This window comes from Colossoma macropomum, unplaced genomic scaffold (genome assembly GCF_904425465.1).
Source record: "Colossoma macropomum unplaced genomic scaffold, Colossoma_macropomum, whole genome shotgun sequence".
NCBI classification, from domain to species: Eukaryota; Metazoa; Chordata; class Actinopteri; order Characiformes; family Serrasalmidae; genus Colossoma; species Colossoma macropomum.
Window position 1 is genome coordinate 14,335,322 of NW_023494805.1, and position 14,424 is coordinate 14,349,745.

At 39.0% G+C, this 14,424-nt stretch overlaps 1 protein-coding gene across 1 annotated transcript in view; it reads left to right on the plus strand.

Annotated features, from left to right (window-relative positions):
• Positions 1-12,625: 12,625 nt before the first annotated feature.
• LOC118825786 (ADAMTS-like protein 1) overlaps positions 12,626-14,424 on the plus strand; it is a 174,800-nt gene continuing 173,001 nt past the window's right edge. The window contains 1 exon segment of the mRNA XM_036596606.1: positions 12,626-13,185. Within this exon segment, the coding sequence (XP_036452499.1) occupies positions 13,135-13,185 (51 nt within the window). The 5' untranslated portion in view covers positions 12,626-13,134.

Here is a 14,424-nt window from a genome sequence, read left to right on the forward strand (position 1 = left end):
ATCTAAATGAGTACTACTAAAATCACAACACAAATGAAAACCACTACAAAAAGTCTTTATTTATTTTCAGCTTATTTGTTTGTTTTTTTTTAAAGAATTTTGTGCTTTGACACAGTTCCGCAAGCAGGTTTATGTTTTGCAGTTACAAATACACAGCTAAGTTCAGTTCTTACACATCACTTAAGCACTAGCAGTTAAACAAAAAATCTGCCTGAAAGGAAATTTGACTGTTTTTTCAAAAATTCAGCATAATTTAATCACTGAGCTGTAAATAAAAGTCATTCAGAGGAGTTTGATGTGAAATGGTGCTTTGCAGAGAAGCTTACCAGATTTCTTTACACGGCTGGTGTTAGGAACCAGCCTAAAGTCACAGTATCTGCAATGCAAATTTTGTGATAGGTAATGTTGACAATGGTTCAACAGTGATAAATCTGGAAAAGTTTTCTCTTGGTACTATTGTGCCTTTCCTTGCTCTGCATATATCTCTTCTCCATGAATGGATTTTGAAAAATAAACACTTTTCTTGATTTTTCAGGCATCAGGTAACATTCATAATCATTTCCTATAATAACTTCCTGTAAGTTAGCTTTTAGAGACATTGAACTCTTCAGATATTTTGTTCCTATCACCACCACTGTGAACAATTCCGACTCTAGTTTCTATAGAAAGGAGAATGATTAATGATTTTTTTAAGCAGAACATTTATGAAATTGGATTAATTGATATTGGACTTTTACAGATTTATGTGGTAACATTTCAAATCTGTCAGTTCACTCATACCGTTATGCCACTGCTTCCCAGCCCTGTTTTGGGAGTACCCCCTGCCCTGCACATTTTAGTGTCTTCCTTGCTCCCAATACACCTAGTCCAGCTAAGTAGTTAATTAGCAAGCCTTTCCTGAGTTGAAGTAGGAGTTTTCTAGCAGGGAAAATACAAAAAATGTCCAGGGAAGGGGGCACTTCAACACCATGACTGGGAACCTGGGCACTGCTGTAGTTGCTAGTTTTCTCCACTAGCTGGCACCATAGACATAGATTAAAGCATGTGGCATTTCAGTGATGCGGATAACTGGTCTTTTCTGTTATAATGTCTTATTTAAGAGATTTATTTATAGCTGGAATAATAAAACTGCAGTCATCTGTACTGAATCTTGTAGGAGCAAGTTATTCTATTTTTAAATGAACAGCACTGTATGCCTTACTCAAAGTCAGCAGGCAGGCCTAAACCAGCTAAGTACATCTCTGAGCATATAAACCCAAAATTGTTTGTGCGTGTAAAGAATATAGCTGCTGTATAGGCTCTGTAGGCACTGTGCCAGCATGCTTTGCTGGAGAAGAGATACCTTTACAGCAACTGAAAAAATTACACGCTTGCAAAGAAAAAGAGTTGAACACACCCTGCTGAACATGTAGATTGAAACCAGTCACATTCTCTGTAAAAAAAAAAATAAATAAAAAGAAAGAGAGAGAGAGAGAATGCCTACTGCTCTGTAAAAGTGGGCCTACTAATGTTAATCTGTTACAAAGTCTCACTTGTGCCATTTTGAGGAAACAAAAAATAGATTAGCGCTGCGGTACATATCTCACTAATCAAATGATTGCATTGCAAATGCTACTGATTTGTCATTCCCTAAGTGGAGGTTGACATTTCATCGGAATGATTTGCCTGCACATAATGAGCACTTATTACATTACCCTTTCTACTGAATGCAAGCTTATTAGCACTGACATCTAAATTAAATACATACAAAATGTCATAAGTATAAGGTTAAAAGAAGACAAACCATATGAAAATGTGAGGCAGGTGAAGCTGGCCAGCATTTTCAAATTTCCATCAAATTTTCTCAAAGTTCCAAATTAAGTTTGTTCAAAGCTCTCAGGTTTTGAAAGTGTTTTTCATTTTTTATTAGGACTCCAAGTCCAAGTCAAATTATCCCCATGAAAACTGTCCAGTCATGAGAAACTGCTGTCAAAGTAAACTGGATATTATTTTACCACTGGAAAAACCTTTTCCCCAACTTTTACCAGGACATTCAGGTTGTCTCTCAAGACAATTACCGCTTGGTTATGCTCAGAGGCCGAAGCACTGCAAATTTTCTCAGCAGCATAGAATGGGACCTCTGTATTTCGTCTTAGGTTTAAACTGGCATCCGAGTATGGGTCAGCTCTTCTAGCTGTGAACACTTAGTAAGGAAGAAATGAGGGAAAGCGAAGAAATACACTGACAAGACCAATCATCGTTTAGAGAAAGCTCAGAGATAAAGATAAAGCCATCTGGAAATCGTATCATTAGCAGCCTATTTTGGATTTAGAAGGGACATGACTATATCTAGCTATTGAGAAGTCCATGCCAACCTTCCATTCATACTTCATCCTTTATTAAATAATGAGTTTTATAAGGGGCAAGTTTGCCATGTCCTGAGAACTTTACCAGGTATGCACTGCTGACTTCTAACCGAAACCTGTTGGTCACTCCAAGCTTCCATTTCTCACTATGATGATAAGAAGAACTCAGCAAATTGTTGTTGCTGACCGTGTTGTTACTGAACAATAAGCCTTAGGATGTAATAAGAGTGTGATTTTAAGGGGTTAATCCTATTATGGCATCAGCCAAACAGAAAAGGATAGTGTCAAAGGACAGGAATGCATATAATTTATGATAGGAATGTCTGATCTTGTGTTCCGGAGTTGAACACACCTGCTACCATATTAATCAATTATGGAAATTGATTAAAAGCTGTGCACAACATGGCACAGCACAATTAAAGGGTTTAAAAAGGATTACTCAAATACAAGAGCAATTATATAAGGGCTCTGTTGGCTTATTTTAGCTATCCTATGCTTCGTACTGACAAACCCCACTGAGACAGCCCATCAGTCATGTTATTCCAGGTTGTAATAGAAAGGGGAAACTTGGTCTAGCTTCAGATTCATTGTCTGACTTTGAATGTATAAGGTTTCTAGAAGATTTGACAGATTCCTTTTAGTCTTATTTTTTCACTGTAGTAACAACACTCTATGCAGTGCCCACCATCAGGTCATTTCACGTCGTATTTTCTCGGCTCCTTATGTTTTGAGAAGGTTCCAAAGCAGGGCCAGGCCGACTGAGGGTCGGCGAGCCGTTTTCAGTGAGCCATGCTGGGATTAGCGAGGCAAGTGTTTGTTCTGGCAAAGTAGAAGCTATTCACAGCTATATTTTAGGGCTGTGTTGCTGACAAGCACTCAGAGACGTAGTAATTATGACATAAAGGAGAAATTTCTAAAACCATGAGAGCAATGTCCACCACTGATGTTCACAAAAACAGATGCTTAAAAAGGTACTTACAAGGCATTAACTGTATAAAACCTAAGAGCCTGTATGTGGACCCATACTTACACTCATAACTGCATATTATTTCCTATTACTTTCACCAGGGGAGGTAATGTAATTTAAATGATTACAGAGAAAAATGTACAAATCTGATAGTAATAATTCTTTAGTGGATTACATTCTGTAATCTGGAACTCCCTCAGTAATAGTTTTTCTGGATCAAATCAACCTCACACTAATGTAATGATAAAACCTGCTAATAGACAAAGCCATAGCCGTGTTGTTATTGTCATTCAGTGTGGCACCTGTTGCATAATGCTGACGTACACCTCCAGCCTATGACCACTCTATCTGGACTATCTGTGGTAATTTGGGGACATTAAACAGATAATTTATCTAGTCTGAATTGGCAGATCTAATCCATTAAACATTACATTAAAAGACCTCCCCTAATAAAACTAATAGTCTGAGTAGTGCTTTAGTTTTAGTTGACCAAGTAATTCATAGTTGTAACTGAATATAAAGCCTTAAGAAAACCTTTTTGTGTCTATATGTGAACATAAGTGTGTGGGAAAGCCTGCTCTTGTGTGTAGAATCTATACACTTGCATGTGAGTCAGAGTGAAAAAGCAAGCAGCAGTTATTTGGGCACCGAGACAGACAATCTCTTTGTTTTGGATGTGTTAGTAAGGGGTTTGTCTGGGGACGAACGGATGCCAAAAACAACGTGGGAAGAGAGCCCTAGCTCTCCGCTTTTTCTGTGGGATTTACCTCTATAGTCTCTCTGGCTCAAAGCAGGGCCCACTGGCCAAAGCCTTATTTAAGGCCCATTGACTGACTGACCAGGGGATATCTCATATATAGAAGATGAATGTTTGCCGGTATGTGCGTGTAATTTTGTCCTTCACAGAGTGATTTGGGCTGAGGATGTAATGGAGAGCAGGGAAGATCGCTAGCCACCAAATGGCTTGGACAGGAAAATTAGAAGAGATGTGCACTAGTACCCCCGCTGGAGAGTTCATCTTCATTTGGCTTTTATTCACATGGAAGAAAGATCCAAGTAAAAGATAAGAGTACAAATGAAAATGAAATGAGGGTTCCAGATAACTCTTGTTAAGAGGGGTGGGCAGGATTAGCCTGGCCTGAGAAAACATCAAACCCTCCCACACACGCCCAGGTATGTGGAAAGGTGTGAGACAGCTAGGTGCTTAAAACATACTATTTTAAACTGTTTTGTTTAAGACATACAGGTTTGATTTGTTATTAGCGAATTTTAGTGTGCTACGGCAAGACAAAATTATCGTAATTTTTGTGTCATTCCTGAACATGTCAAGTAGTCCAACACAAGCCCAGCCTTTTCTTAGCCTGCTAATCGGTGCTTAGCAATCATTGCTGTTCGCCATTACTTCAATTAAGTACTTTCCTTTCTTTAGTAGCTCACCAGTATTTCTCATGAAAATATTTTGAATTTAAAGCTCCAGATATGGTCAAGAAATGTGCCAAGGGGGCCTGTAAAAGCAAGACCTGACAGCCCAACAGAGTAAAGCGTGTCATTTTGTACCCATTTGCAAAGACAAAACAAATAAAGTTAAAAGGGAAAAGTTAAAGTAATTAACATGATTCTTGTACTATGTATGTCAGAAATATAAGAGATTTACAGCATTTCTAGAGTGATTTATTATTACGGTTATTAATCTTAATCTTAAAAGAGTTAAAGCAGTAAGTCACACGAGTAACAGTGATTTTTACCACAGGTAAGGGATGTTAGAAGGAGAAAAATGAGAATAAAAACCATTAATCCTTAAGAGAAAATGACTGTAATCTGTGGTCTCAAGTGACATTTCCCTTTTATAAAACAGCTACAAAATACAACATGATAGAAAACAATATTCCATAAATAATTTACCTTTATACTTTCAGTTTCATTCATTTAAGTAAGTCTTCTGCCAAGCAAAGTAGTTCATAGTAGCAACATAATGGTCAAAAATTATTCCACAAAGAGCACAATAGTTTTTAATAACTTGCCACATCAATGCAGAATTCAGTCATGTGTGCAGTCATATGTGTGTATGTCGTATATTTAGTCCTGCTAAAATGTATCTCAGCCATATCTTAGAACCAGAACTATCCACTTTATAATATCCAGTGTCTACACTGAATTATTCAGTGACTAGTAATCTGTAAGCCATTTAAGTTATGAGAGTGCGGAACTGAAGTGTGGTCCCCATATGAGCTGTTTGGATTCAGAGAGACAGGAAGAGAAATTGAGAATGGCTTGATTTCCAGGCAACAGCATTATCTAGCCACAGCCAGACTGTGGTGCTGCAAAGAAATCTGGGACTGGACAGGATGTTTCAGATACAAGTCAATCATTTTCTAATACCAAAACAAATAAGCGTAGAGACTTAATAGGAAGGGAATCACAGCTTTATTTCTTCACATGTATTGCTCGAACCAATCAGTGGAGCTCCACTCAATTCCACAGTGAAATCATACTGAATCCAGATGTCACTGCAGAACAGATGAAGGAATTAAGTATCCAAACAGAGCAGTTGAAGCCATGATTTACTGTACTGGCTGGAGAAAGCGAGAAAGAGATACAGCTAGAAGTGAGATTCTATTCCTTTCTGCTCTATTTCCCTGTGCTCCGTGCGCTTTACTGAGCGATGTGCCGACATGAAACCGATACGGGGGAATAGTGAGTCCTCCATTGACTGCCATTGTTCCATCCTCTTCCAGGTCTCTGCCCTGAGGCTTTGCTGTAACAATAGTCAGCATGGAAGCCCAAGAGCTTTCCACTCGCTGCCCACCATTTCTCTTTTCAGACACTTAATCCCTGATTGAGCGTTTGGAATCTCAAGCCATGTAATGAACTGATATTCCTCAGGGAGGATTTTGGAAGTGTCTACAAGCTGAATGATTGAGTTACAGAACACAAGGCAATTCCAGGGGTCAGAAGAAGCATTGTTTCCAGTTTCTGAGATAAATGCGATGCTCTGCTCCTGAGACAGTAGTGAACAGGTTCAACAATGTGAACCATGATTTATGCTCCTTTGAAAGTAAGGGGATAAATGAAAAGAGATTTGCCAAAATTCTGTGAATGAAAGTGAAATGTTCTCCACTGCTGCCTTCTGGAAACGCTGGGCATCAGAGCTCAGCTTCAGTGACCCATGGCACTGTGGGCTTTGAGTTAAACCAATCAACTAACCCATACATCTTGCTTCCTCCAAACATGTACATGCTAGAGCTAGAAATACAGCATATGTCCAAAAGTTTGTTGACAGCTCCAACATTTCTTAGGAAATCGACAGTTTTAACCTGGAGTTTTGCTGCAATAACAGCCTCTACTCTTCTGAGAAGGCTTTGCACTAGATGTTGAATCGTTGTTGTGAGGATTTGATTGCATTCGGCCACAAGAGCATTAGTGAAGTCGGTTACTGATGTTGATGATCTGGATTACAAACACCAGCTCAACACATCCCAGAGGTACTGGATGGAGCGCCATCTTTCCAGATAACCCAGTTCCACTGCTCCACAGACCAATGTTTGCGGGCTTTATACTCCTCTAGCCAATGTTTGGCATTTGTTTTGGTACCAAGATACACAGGGCTAGTGTTACGAGGTGCTTTAACCTATTTGTGCCCAAACCTTTACCTTATTATCAGTGACCTTTGTTATTCCTAAATCTACATACTGAAAAACTTCAGTTACCAGTGGGCTTCAGGTGCTGCAATTAATTAGACTTGTGGATTCAGACCAGGTCGAACAAATGTTTACTGGATATTTGGGTTTGGATCAAAATTAAGTCTAAAACCAATTTGTCACCATTAATACTATATTTTAGACACTATTAAATACACTCTTAAAAAGAGTTTCTTATAAAGAAACTTTCAGTGGATGGTTCTTAAAGGAATACCTCAGTGATTTAATCTATCTGCCGCACCTATAGTGTATGATCAGTTAACACAGACTATAACTTTTATTCGCACATAGAAAAGAACTGGAAGCCCATTGACTCAAAACACACAACACACTTACAATAGAAGTCAAAAGACAGTTTCTGAAGACTGTGAATAAATGTTTGAAATACACAATTATGTAACATAAATTAGAAACTGCATCCGTTATTTAAAAAGGGCACTTCTAGTCCAGAACCATCTTGAAGGTGCAGTGTGATGGGCCCTGGTGACATCAGGCTTCATGTTTGGAGCTTGTAGCCAGGGCTGAAAATGATATATGTGAACTAGAGGCAGCCATGGCACTGAGCCCTGCCCTGAGTGGCCAGACAGCACAGTGAGGGAACACACGGATAGCCCGATATGGACACTTGCTGACAGAGAGGCAGGTAACCGTCCACTGCAGGCTGAGCATTCTTTGGACAGCGAGGCCAGGAGACTTCCTCTCCTTCCAGCTACAGATCCCCAGCAACCCCGCCGTACTAACCACCCTGGAGAGCAGCTACATACCCAAGGGGGGTAAATCAGAGCGGAAACAGATGAGAGGAGCCACCAGCGAGGCTGTTCATCATCAGAGCAGTCAGGACGGGTTTGTTTTGAGAAATAGGGCTTAGGTATGCGTGTATGTTTGTGGATGTGGACTGCGTCTGTACTTTAGCTTCTGTGAGTTAGTGCCAGCCAGTGCATATGAGTGTGCGTTTATGAGTGTGCACTGGATGTGTGCGCTTAATCTTATTTGGATAATAAGGATAATGAAGTGTGAGCTTTTATGTTAAACATGTGACAAAAACAAACATATAATGGCTTTGGACCATTGTTTAATGTATAGAATGTTGATAGTAAGGAATGTTGGTAGTAAGAATGTTGACAGCTGTACAACCATATGAGGCCTTCATTTTTGCATACAGCTGTAACATGTACAGAATGTGTCTTACATGGACGTCCCTGAAAAAGACAGTGTCTAGAAGGCAATCAATGTTGCTGTAAAATGTGTATATAATTTTCAGTGTTGGTGCCTTCGCAGATGTGGAAGTCAGCCGTGCTATGAGCACTAGTACACCCCGTGCCTTGACAGACAATGACTTTTGAACTTTATGCTGGTAACAATAAGATTTTCTTCTTTATCCCAGAGAACATAATGTCCATTATGTTTCCAGAATCCTTTGATGATATTATGCGCAATAGAAGGTGAAATATCTAAAATCCTTACAATTGCTTGTTGAGAAATGTTGTTCTTACACTGCTGGATTATTCACTGACACATTTTTTGGCTAAGTGGCGAGCCACAACCCATCCTCGCTCATTAAGGAATAGGCCTTTCCTGAATGCTCCTTTTATGTCCAAGCATGATGGCATCACCTGTTCAACATGTTTGCTGAACATTTTGAACACAACACTGCTAGTCCTAAATTGCCATTCTCAACTTTTTAGAACATAGAACATAGCAGCTATCAATTTCAGAATAAGAAAATATTGACAAAAAATAATGAAGTTATTAAAGGCAAGGTAAAAGTGAACATTAAATATCTTGTCCTTGTACTCTTTTTATTTCAATACAGGTCAAAGTGGATTTTTTTCTACACCATTTGAAAACATCATCTGTCTTTGTTGATATAATATAATTAATTTAATGATTAATGGACCAATTGTAACATACCAAAACTACCTGTGCTAAAATCCCGCTACATTAACAAACATAAAGTTTAGGTTTTTTCTTCTTTAAAGATTTTAGAGATATGAGGGTTTGTTATGACAATGATGCTATGCTGTCATGACTGAAGCATCCCCAGAGAACAACATGGACGTTGAGCTGTCCTCTATAACCCCTGATCCTTCTCAAACCTGACCTTTTACCCTTAGACCTCTCTGTTGTTAACATTCTTTTTTGACTTACCAAAGCAGTTTTTGTTACATGCTCAGCATGCAGTAAAGAATCTAATGACCTGTTAATATAGAGCTTCTCTTTAGAGATGCACGTTGTAAGTGCCACACAGCAGCACGTCATGCAGCACATGGCAGGCTAATTTTACTCAAAGCATTGCTTTGGTGTCAAACAGTTCAAGAGCAGAGGGAGTATTACACCCAACAACACATATACAAATACAGGCATCGCCATGCACAACTCAAGAAAGACGCATCATATTGGCCATAGCTGTGATTTTAACATTAAATGTTATCTTATATTTTTAGATTTTATTTGTGAAGGTTATGAAATTTGTACTTTAACACATAGGGTAGCACAGTCAAGTTAACGCCCCCCCTGAAATCTGTCAGTAGCAAACACCCTTACAGCATGAATTCTTGGCCATGCATCATCAGTCAGCATGAATTCAAAGTATTCACAATTATATCTGATGTTGCACTGCACTGAATGTACCACAGGTATGGTGAGAGCATTAACCAGCCCTGCTGAAAAAAACAGAAACCATTATGTGATTCTGTTGGTTCCCGATAGTTTTGTGATGTGTTTCAGCTTGTTCACTGGGTTGGTATCACAATGTAAATGATCCTAATAGTTTAACAGGTGACCAATGGCTAATTCTAAATGCATTTGATGCTTTCATAAATGTGATCGAAAGACGTTCAACAGAAAACTGTCTCTATTGGAAAACATGAAGCTAATTCCTATTAGAAAGCAAAACCATTAAGTTTTAATTCTTTAAGAGCCTAAGAACTTTCTATTCAAGCTTGGCACAACCAACAGCACCAGGTTTAAAGTCTACACTTGACCTGAGCCTGACAAAATTTTGTTTGAAACCTACATGAAGCACATCTTCATGGTCCTCGTGAGGTCTTCGTGGACCTCAGTGCTAAACTGTCAACAACAAGAGTGGCCGTTTAAAAAAGGAATTGTACCAATTCTTTCAAAGTTTCTGCATAACCCTTGAGATGTAAAAAAGTAATTCATTTTGATGTGAAATGCTGCATTCTACTAGTGAATCTACATGTGCCTTCTGAGTTTTTATAATGTAATATAATGTTGATAACAGTAAAATAGTGGTAAATTTAAAAAAATAAGTTCTATTGTTTATTGTTTCCCTTACAACGTCCTGCATGTACCTCTCTGCCATGAATGGATTTTAAAAATTGCATTTTAAGAAAAAACCTTTCTCTCAAAAATGACATAAAACAATGTCTGAGACATCAGGCAAATTATTCATAATGATTTCATGTAATTACTTTTTGTGAGGTAACTTTTAGCAGCATTAAACTCTTTAGATATCTGGTTCCCATCACCATCACTGTGAACCATCCTGTCTCAGTAAGTGTCTCTAGAACAAAGCATTTCACATCAAACCACCCTGAATGACTTTATTTACATGTTAATGATTGAATTTTACAGAAATCTAAAAAAATCAGCTTGAGTCCCCTTTAAGGTAGTGAAAGTAGAGTGGAAGAAAAATGTAAAGGTGAATTGTGTAAATCTAAAGCAGGGGGAGAAGTGAGAGGCAGCCTATGAAAACCCGACCGTGAAATCTCTACCTGAGCACACCACATATCTAGGATATGATGTCCGAACCTGGCATGAGCAGTCATGTCCCGTCAGGTTTGGATAAATATTTTAAGCTCTAACTGTGACTAAAATTTAATCAAGAGCTTTAAGACTTTAAGATTGTAGAGAATTAAGTCAATTTTGTACACACCCTCGTGTCTGTCATCATCTGATGATGATCCATCGGCTTTTTCTTTCTTTGGTGTTTTTTTTTCTATCCTTACTTTTTCAACTCTAATCTCTTTGATGGCCGGCACTTTGTGCCCATATGATGATTTGGACTAAAAGACTTAATTACTTTATTGTGTACAAGGGGAAGAACCTATTTCCCTAAATCCTCAAAGTTATTATAAGAACAACATTTAAAACTGGTCTCAGATCTGCTGAACGACGTCTTCTACCAACGTGGGTTTTAATCACCACTATTATGTTCCTAAAAAACGCACTTCACATGGCCCCTCAGGGCATCAGTTACCCTCTCCAGGTAAGGAGAGTACACGCAAGAGAGTTCAAATGTGGCTGTTTGAATTCCTGTGCTTGGCGTGTTAATAGAGATTAAGCTGGACTGAAGGCTGCGTGTCAGCTAGCAATTCAGGTAGCTCATACCAGACATGCCTGCTCTATTGTGCTCCTCTCAGAGTGCATCATGCATGGCCCTTTGAGCTTCACCAAAGGTAAGAATGTAGATGCCATTTCAGTCAAACGCTGTCATTACTGTGAACCTGCGCTCCTTAAAGGGCCCATATTTTGTAAAACCAAATCTTGCTCATTTTCTTCCTAATAAAAGAGTTTGATTGAGTATGTAAAGTTTCAAAACCTGCCACGTCTATGTCATTACCCAGTCCATATACCAACTGTACACTTACTAAGCTGCGAAAAGTTTGTTTTTGAATTCATTGTTTCTGTGATGTCTTAAAAAAAAATACAAATATATGCCGATTCAGCCTACAGCAATTTAATGCCCATTCATGTCGACATGTTTTAGCCCAGACTGCTTTTGAATGAGGTACAAAACAGGGCAGCCAATCAGAACAGAGATCATTTACATATGTCAGTCTTAAAGGTACAGTACAACAGCAGCATGTTTCATTCTAAGATGTAGACAGAGGCTTGGAAATGATCGCACAAAAACAAATTATGACTGTTTTTGGTACATAAAACCATAATATGTCATAAATGAAGCTTAGAGCGAAAAATAAAATGCAAAGAAAAATGTAGGATATTGGCCTTTTAAATAGCACACTTATAACCAAAACAAATGTACAGAGCCCTGCTGGTGACATCCCATATAAATAAAAATAATGCGTGGCCACGCCTTATTAACACAAGGAAACAAGATCCTAATGCGTGGCAACGACTTAGTTAGGCGTGGGAATGAGATAATTAAGTCGTGGCCACGACTTAATAAGGTGTGGGAACAAGATCATGCCATACTAAGCCATGGCCATGCATTAGGACCTTGTTCCTACACCTTACTAAGTTGTTGCCACGTATTAGGATCTCATTCCCACGCCACGACTTGATTATCTTGTATTTTTATTAATGCAGGATGTCACCAGCGGGGCTCCGTACCAAATGCATGTCGCCCCTTACCATTGTCTAGTGTGGAGGAGTACAGTGAGATGAATAGAGCTTATTGATCCAGTTAAATTAGATTTTACAGAGATATCACCCAGGAACTGAGATTACACACCTAATGGAAACTGCTAGGAGAAGTTAAGCTGCTCATTACGTTCCTTTTCACCTGCCTTTTTGCTTGAACAAACATGATCTTGCAAATACACGTTAACTTTGTTCCCCTCCCTCCTTCTCTCCGGTGCTGGAATGTGATGAGCTCCTGAGGTAGTCACTTATCACAGCGGCTGAGGTGAAAGGAGGAAGACTGCTGTTGATACAGGGAAGAATGCCACTGCTTCTTCTCATAAACAGCCTTGAGGAGGAGTGAGGAGAGATGAGAGCCGGTTCGCCTTTTACACCAACGCTAATTAGCCAGGCCGCCACGTTCATGTAAGTTCTTGTCGGTTTTCTTTCACCAACACGCTAAGCGAGCCAAAACAGACAGGAGAAAGTGCGCGGAAAGCCGTTAGTCTGCGGGAGCGTTAGCGTCTCTCCACTGAGGACGGGCTGATGCTGTTTCTTTAAGAGGGTAAGGTGGGAGAGGAGAGCCCCTCACTGACGCGCTAACATAAATTTAGCAACAACGTGCTCCACGGCCACAACAATCTGGAAGCAAATATGACATGTCATGTCAGAAAGCACTTTTCCAGTGAGGTGAAACTCGGCGAGAACTACGAGAAGAGACACATTCACCGCATTTTCCAGCGTCCACCAGGCTCAGCACTGTGAATTCTCCTAGAACTGAACTGTCAGAGCTAGAATGAAGCGAACAGGACTTCTCTTCATGTGGTGGGCTTTGCTCTTCTTCAAGGTAAGATGTCTGTGTGTTTATCCTTTATCCAGTAACAGAGCTGGTGTTGGCGAATAATATTTTTGCGTCCTGCAGTGCTGGTATGGTGGGAGAATGTCCAGTTTGTCTTAAAAACCCTTTTTAGCACATTTGAATGAATACATAAGCTGTTAGAGCTCTTTAACTGAGTTAAGTTTTGAATGGGTTTCTTTACCACTCTTACAGAATAATGGTTCTCCAAGGGTTCTTCAGTAAAGGCAATGACTCTGTTTAGGACCATGAGTTCTTAAATGGTTCTTTCCATGGTAAGAAGGTCCGTCAGATTGATGAGGAATGTGTTGTAGGTGTTTCTATATAGCACCAAAAGGATTCTTCTATTGTTATAAGCTTGGCATTGTAAAAGTAGCACAACTCTTTTTGGGGCTTACATAAAACCATATGCAGTACATTCTCCGTCAAATCTGAAGAACCATTTCACCATGAAAAGAACCAAGCATGAAATGGTTCTGCATAGGACTCATGACTCTACTGTTTACTTTATGTAGTTTAAAAGTGTAATTCAGGAGGATGCTTAGTTCAATGCTGGTGGGTAACTATTTATAGTGTGTTTAGTGTGAGAATGTCCAATGTGTCTTAATAAAGATGTACATGTAATGCTTTTAGTCTACCTGGATAAATATAAATGTTGAACATTCAGAATGGGTTATTCTTTTACTAGATTTAAAGTTTGGAATGGGTTATTCTATGCAAATTCACAAAGATGCTTAGTTAATGCTAGTGGATAACAGTGTTTGTGTGTTTAGACATGAGTTTTTAATGTCTAGTTTTTAAAAATAAAAGTTGTGCAGTTCACTTTTTTTAGTCTACTTATATGTAGAGCGTATAGGAAGGGTTATTCTTTGACTGAGTTTAAGCATTTCGAATGGGTTCACAACGAGACACCCCAGCCAAAATAAAAAAAATGAACCATGGCTACCATGTCTTGTAACCATGCCTACTCCATTGATACCATAGTAGATACCAAAAGCAAGATTTCCTGTTTTAAAGACTGGGAAAACTCACTTCTGATGATGTATATTGAAGGTGGAAGTAAATTTTGGGTGGATAGATGTGGACGGGCTGTTTGAATGTGAAAATGATATAAAAATGTGAATTCTGTCAAACCATTGAGGCTGAGGGACACAATGCTGTGCTACACAATATTGCATGACACAACAAATAACTTACTGATGCCTAGTTTTAGGCCGGAATGCCCCTTTA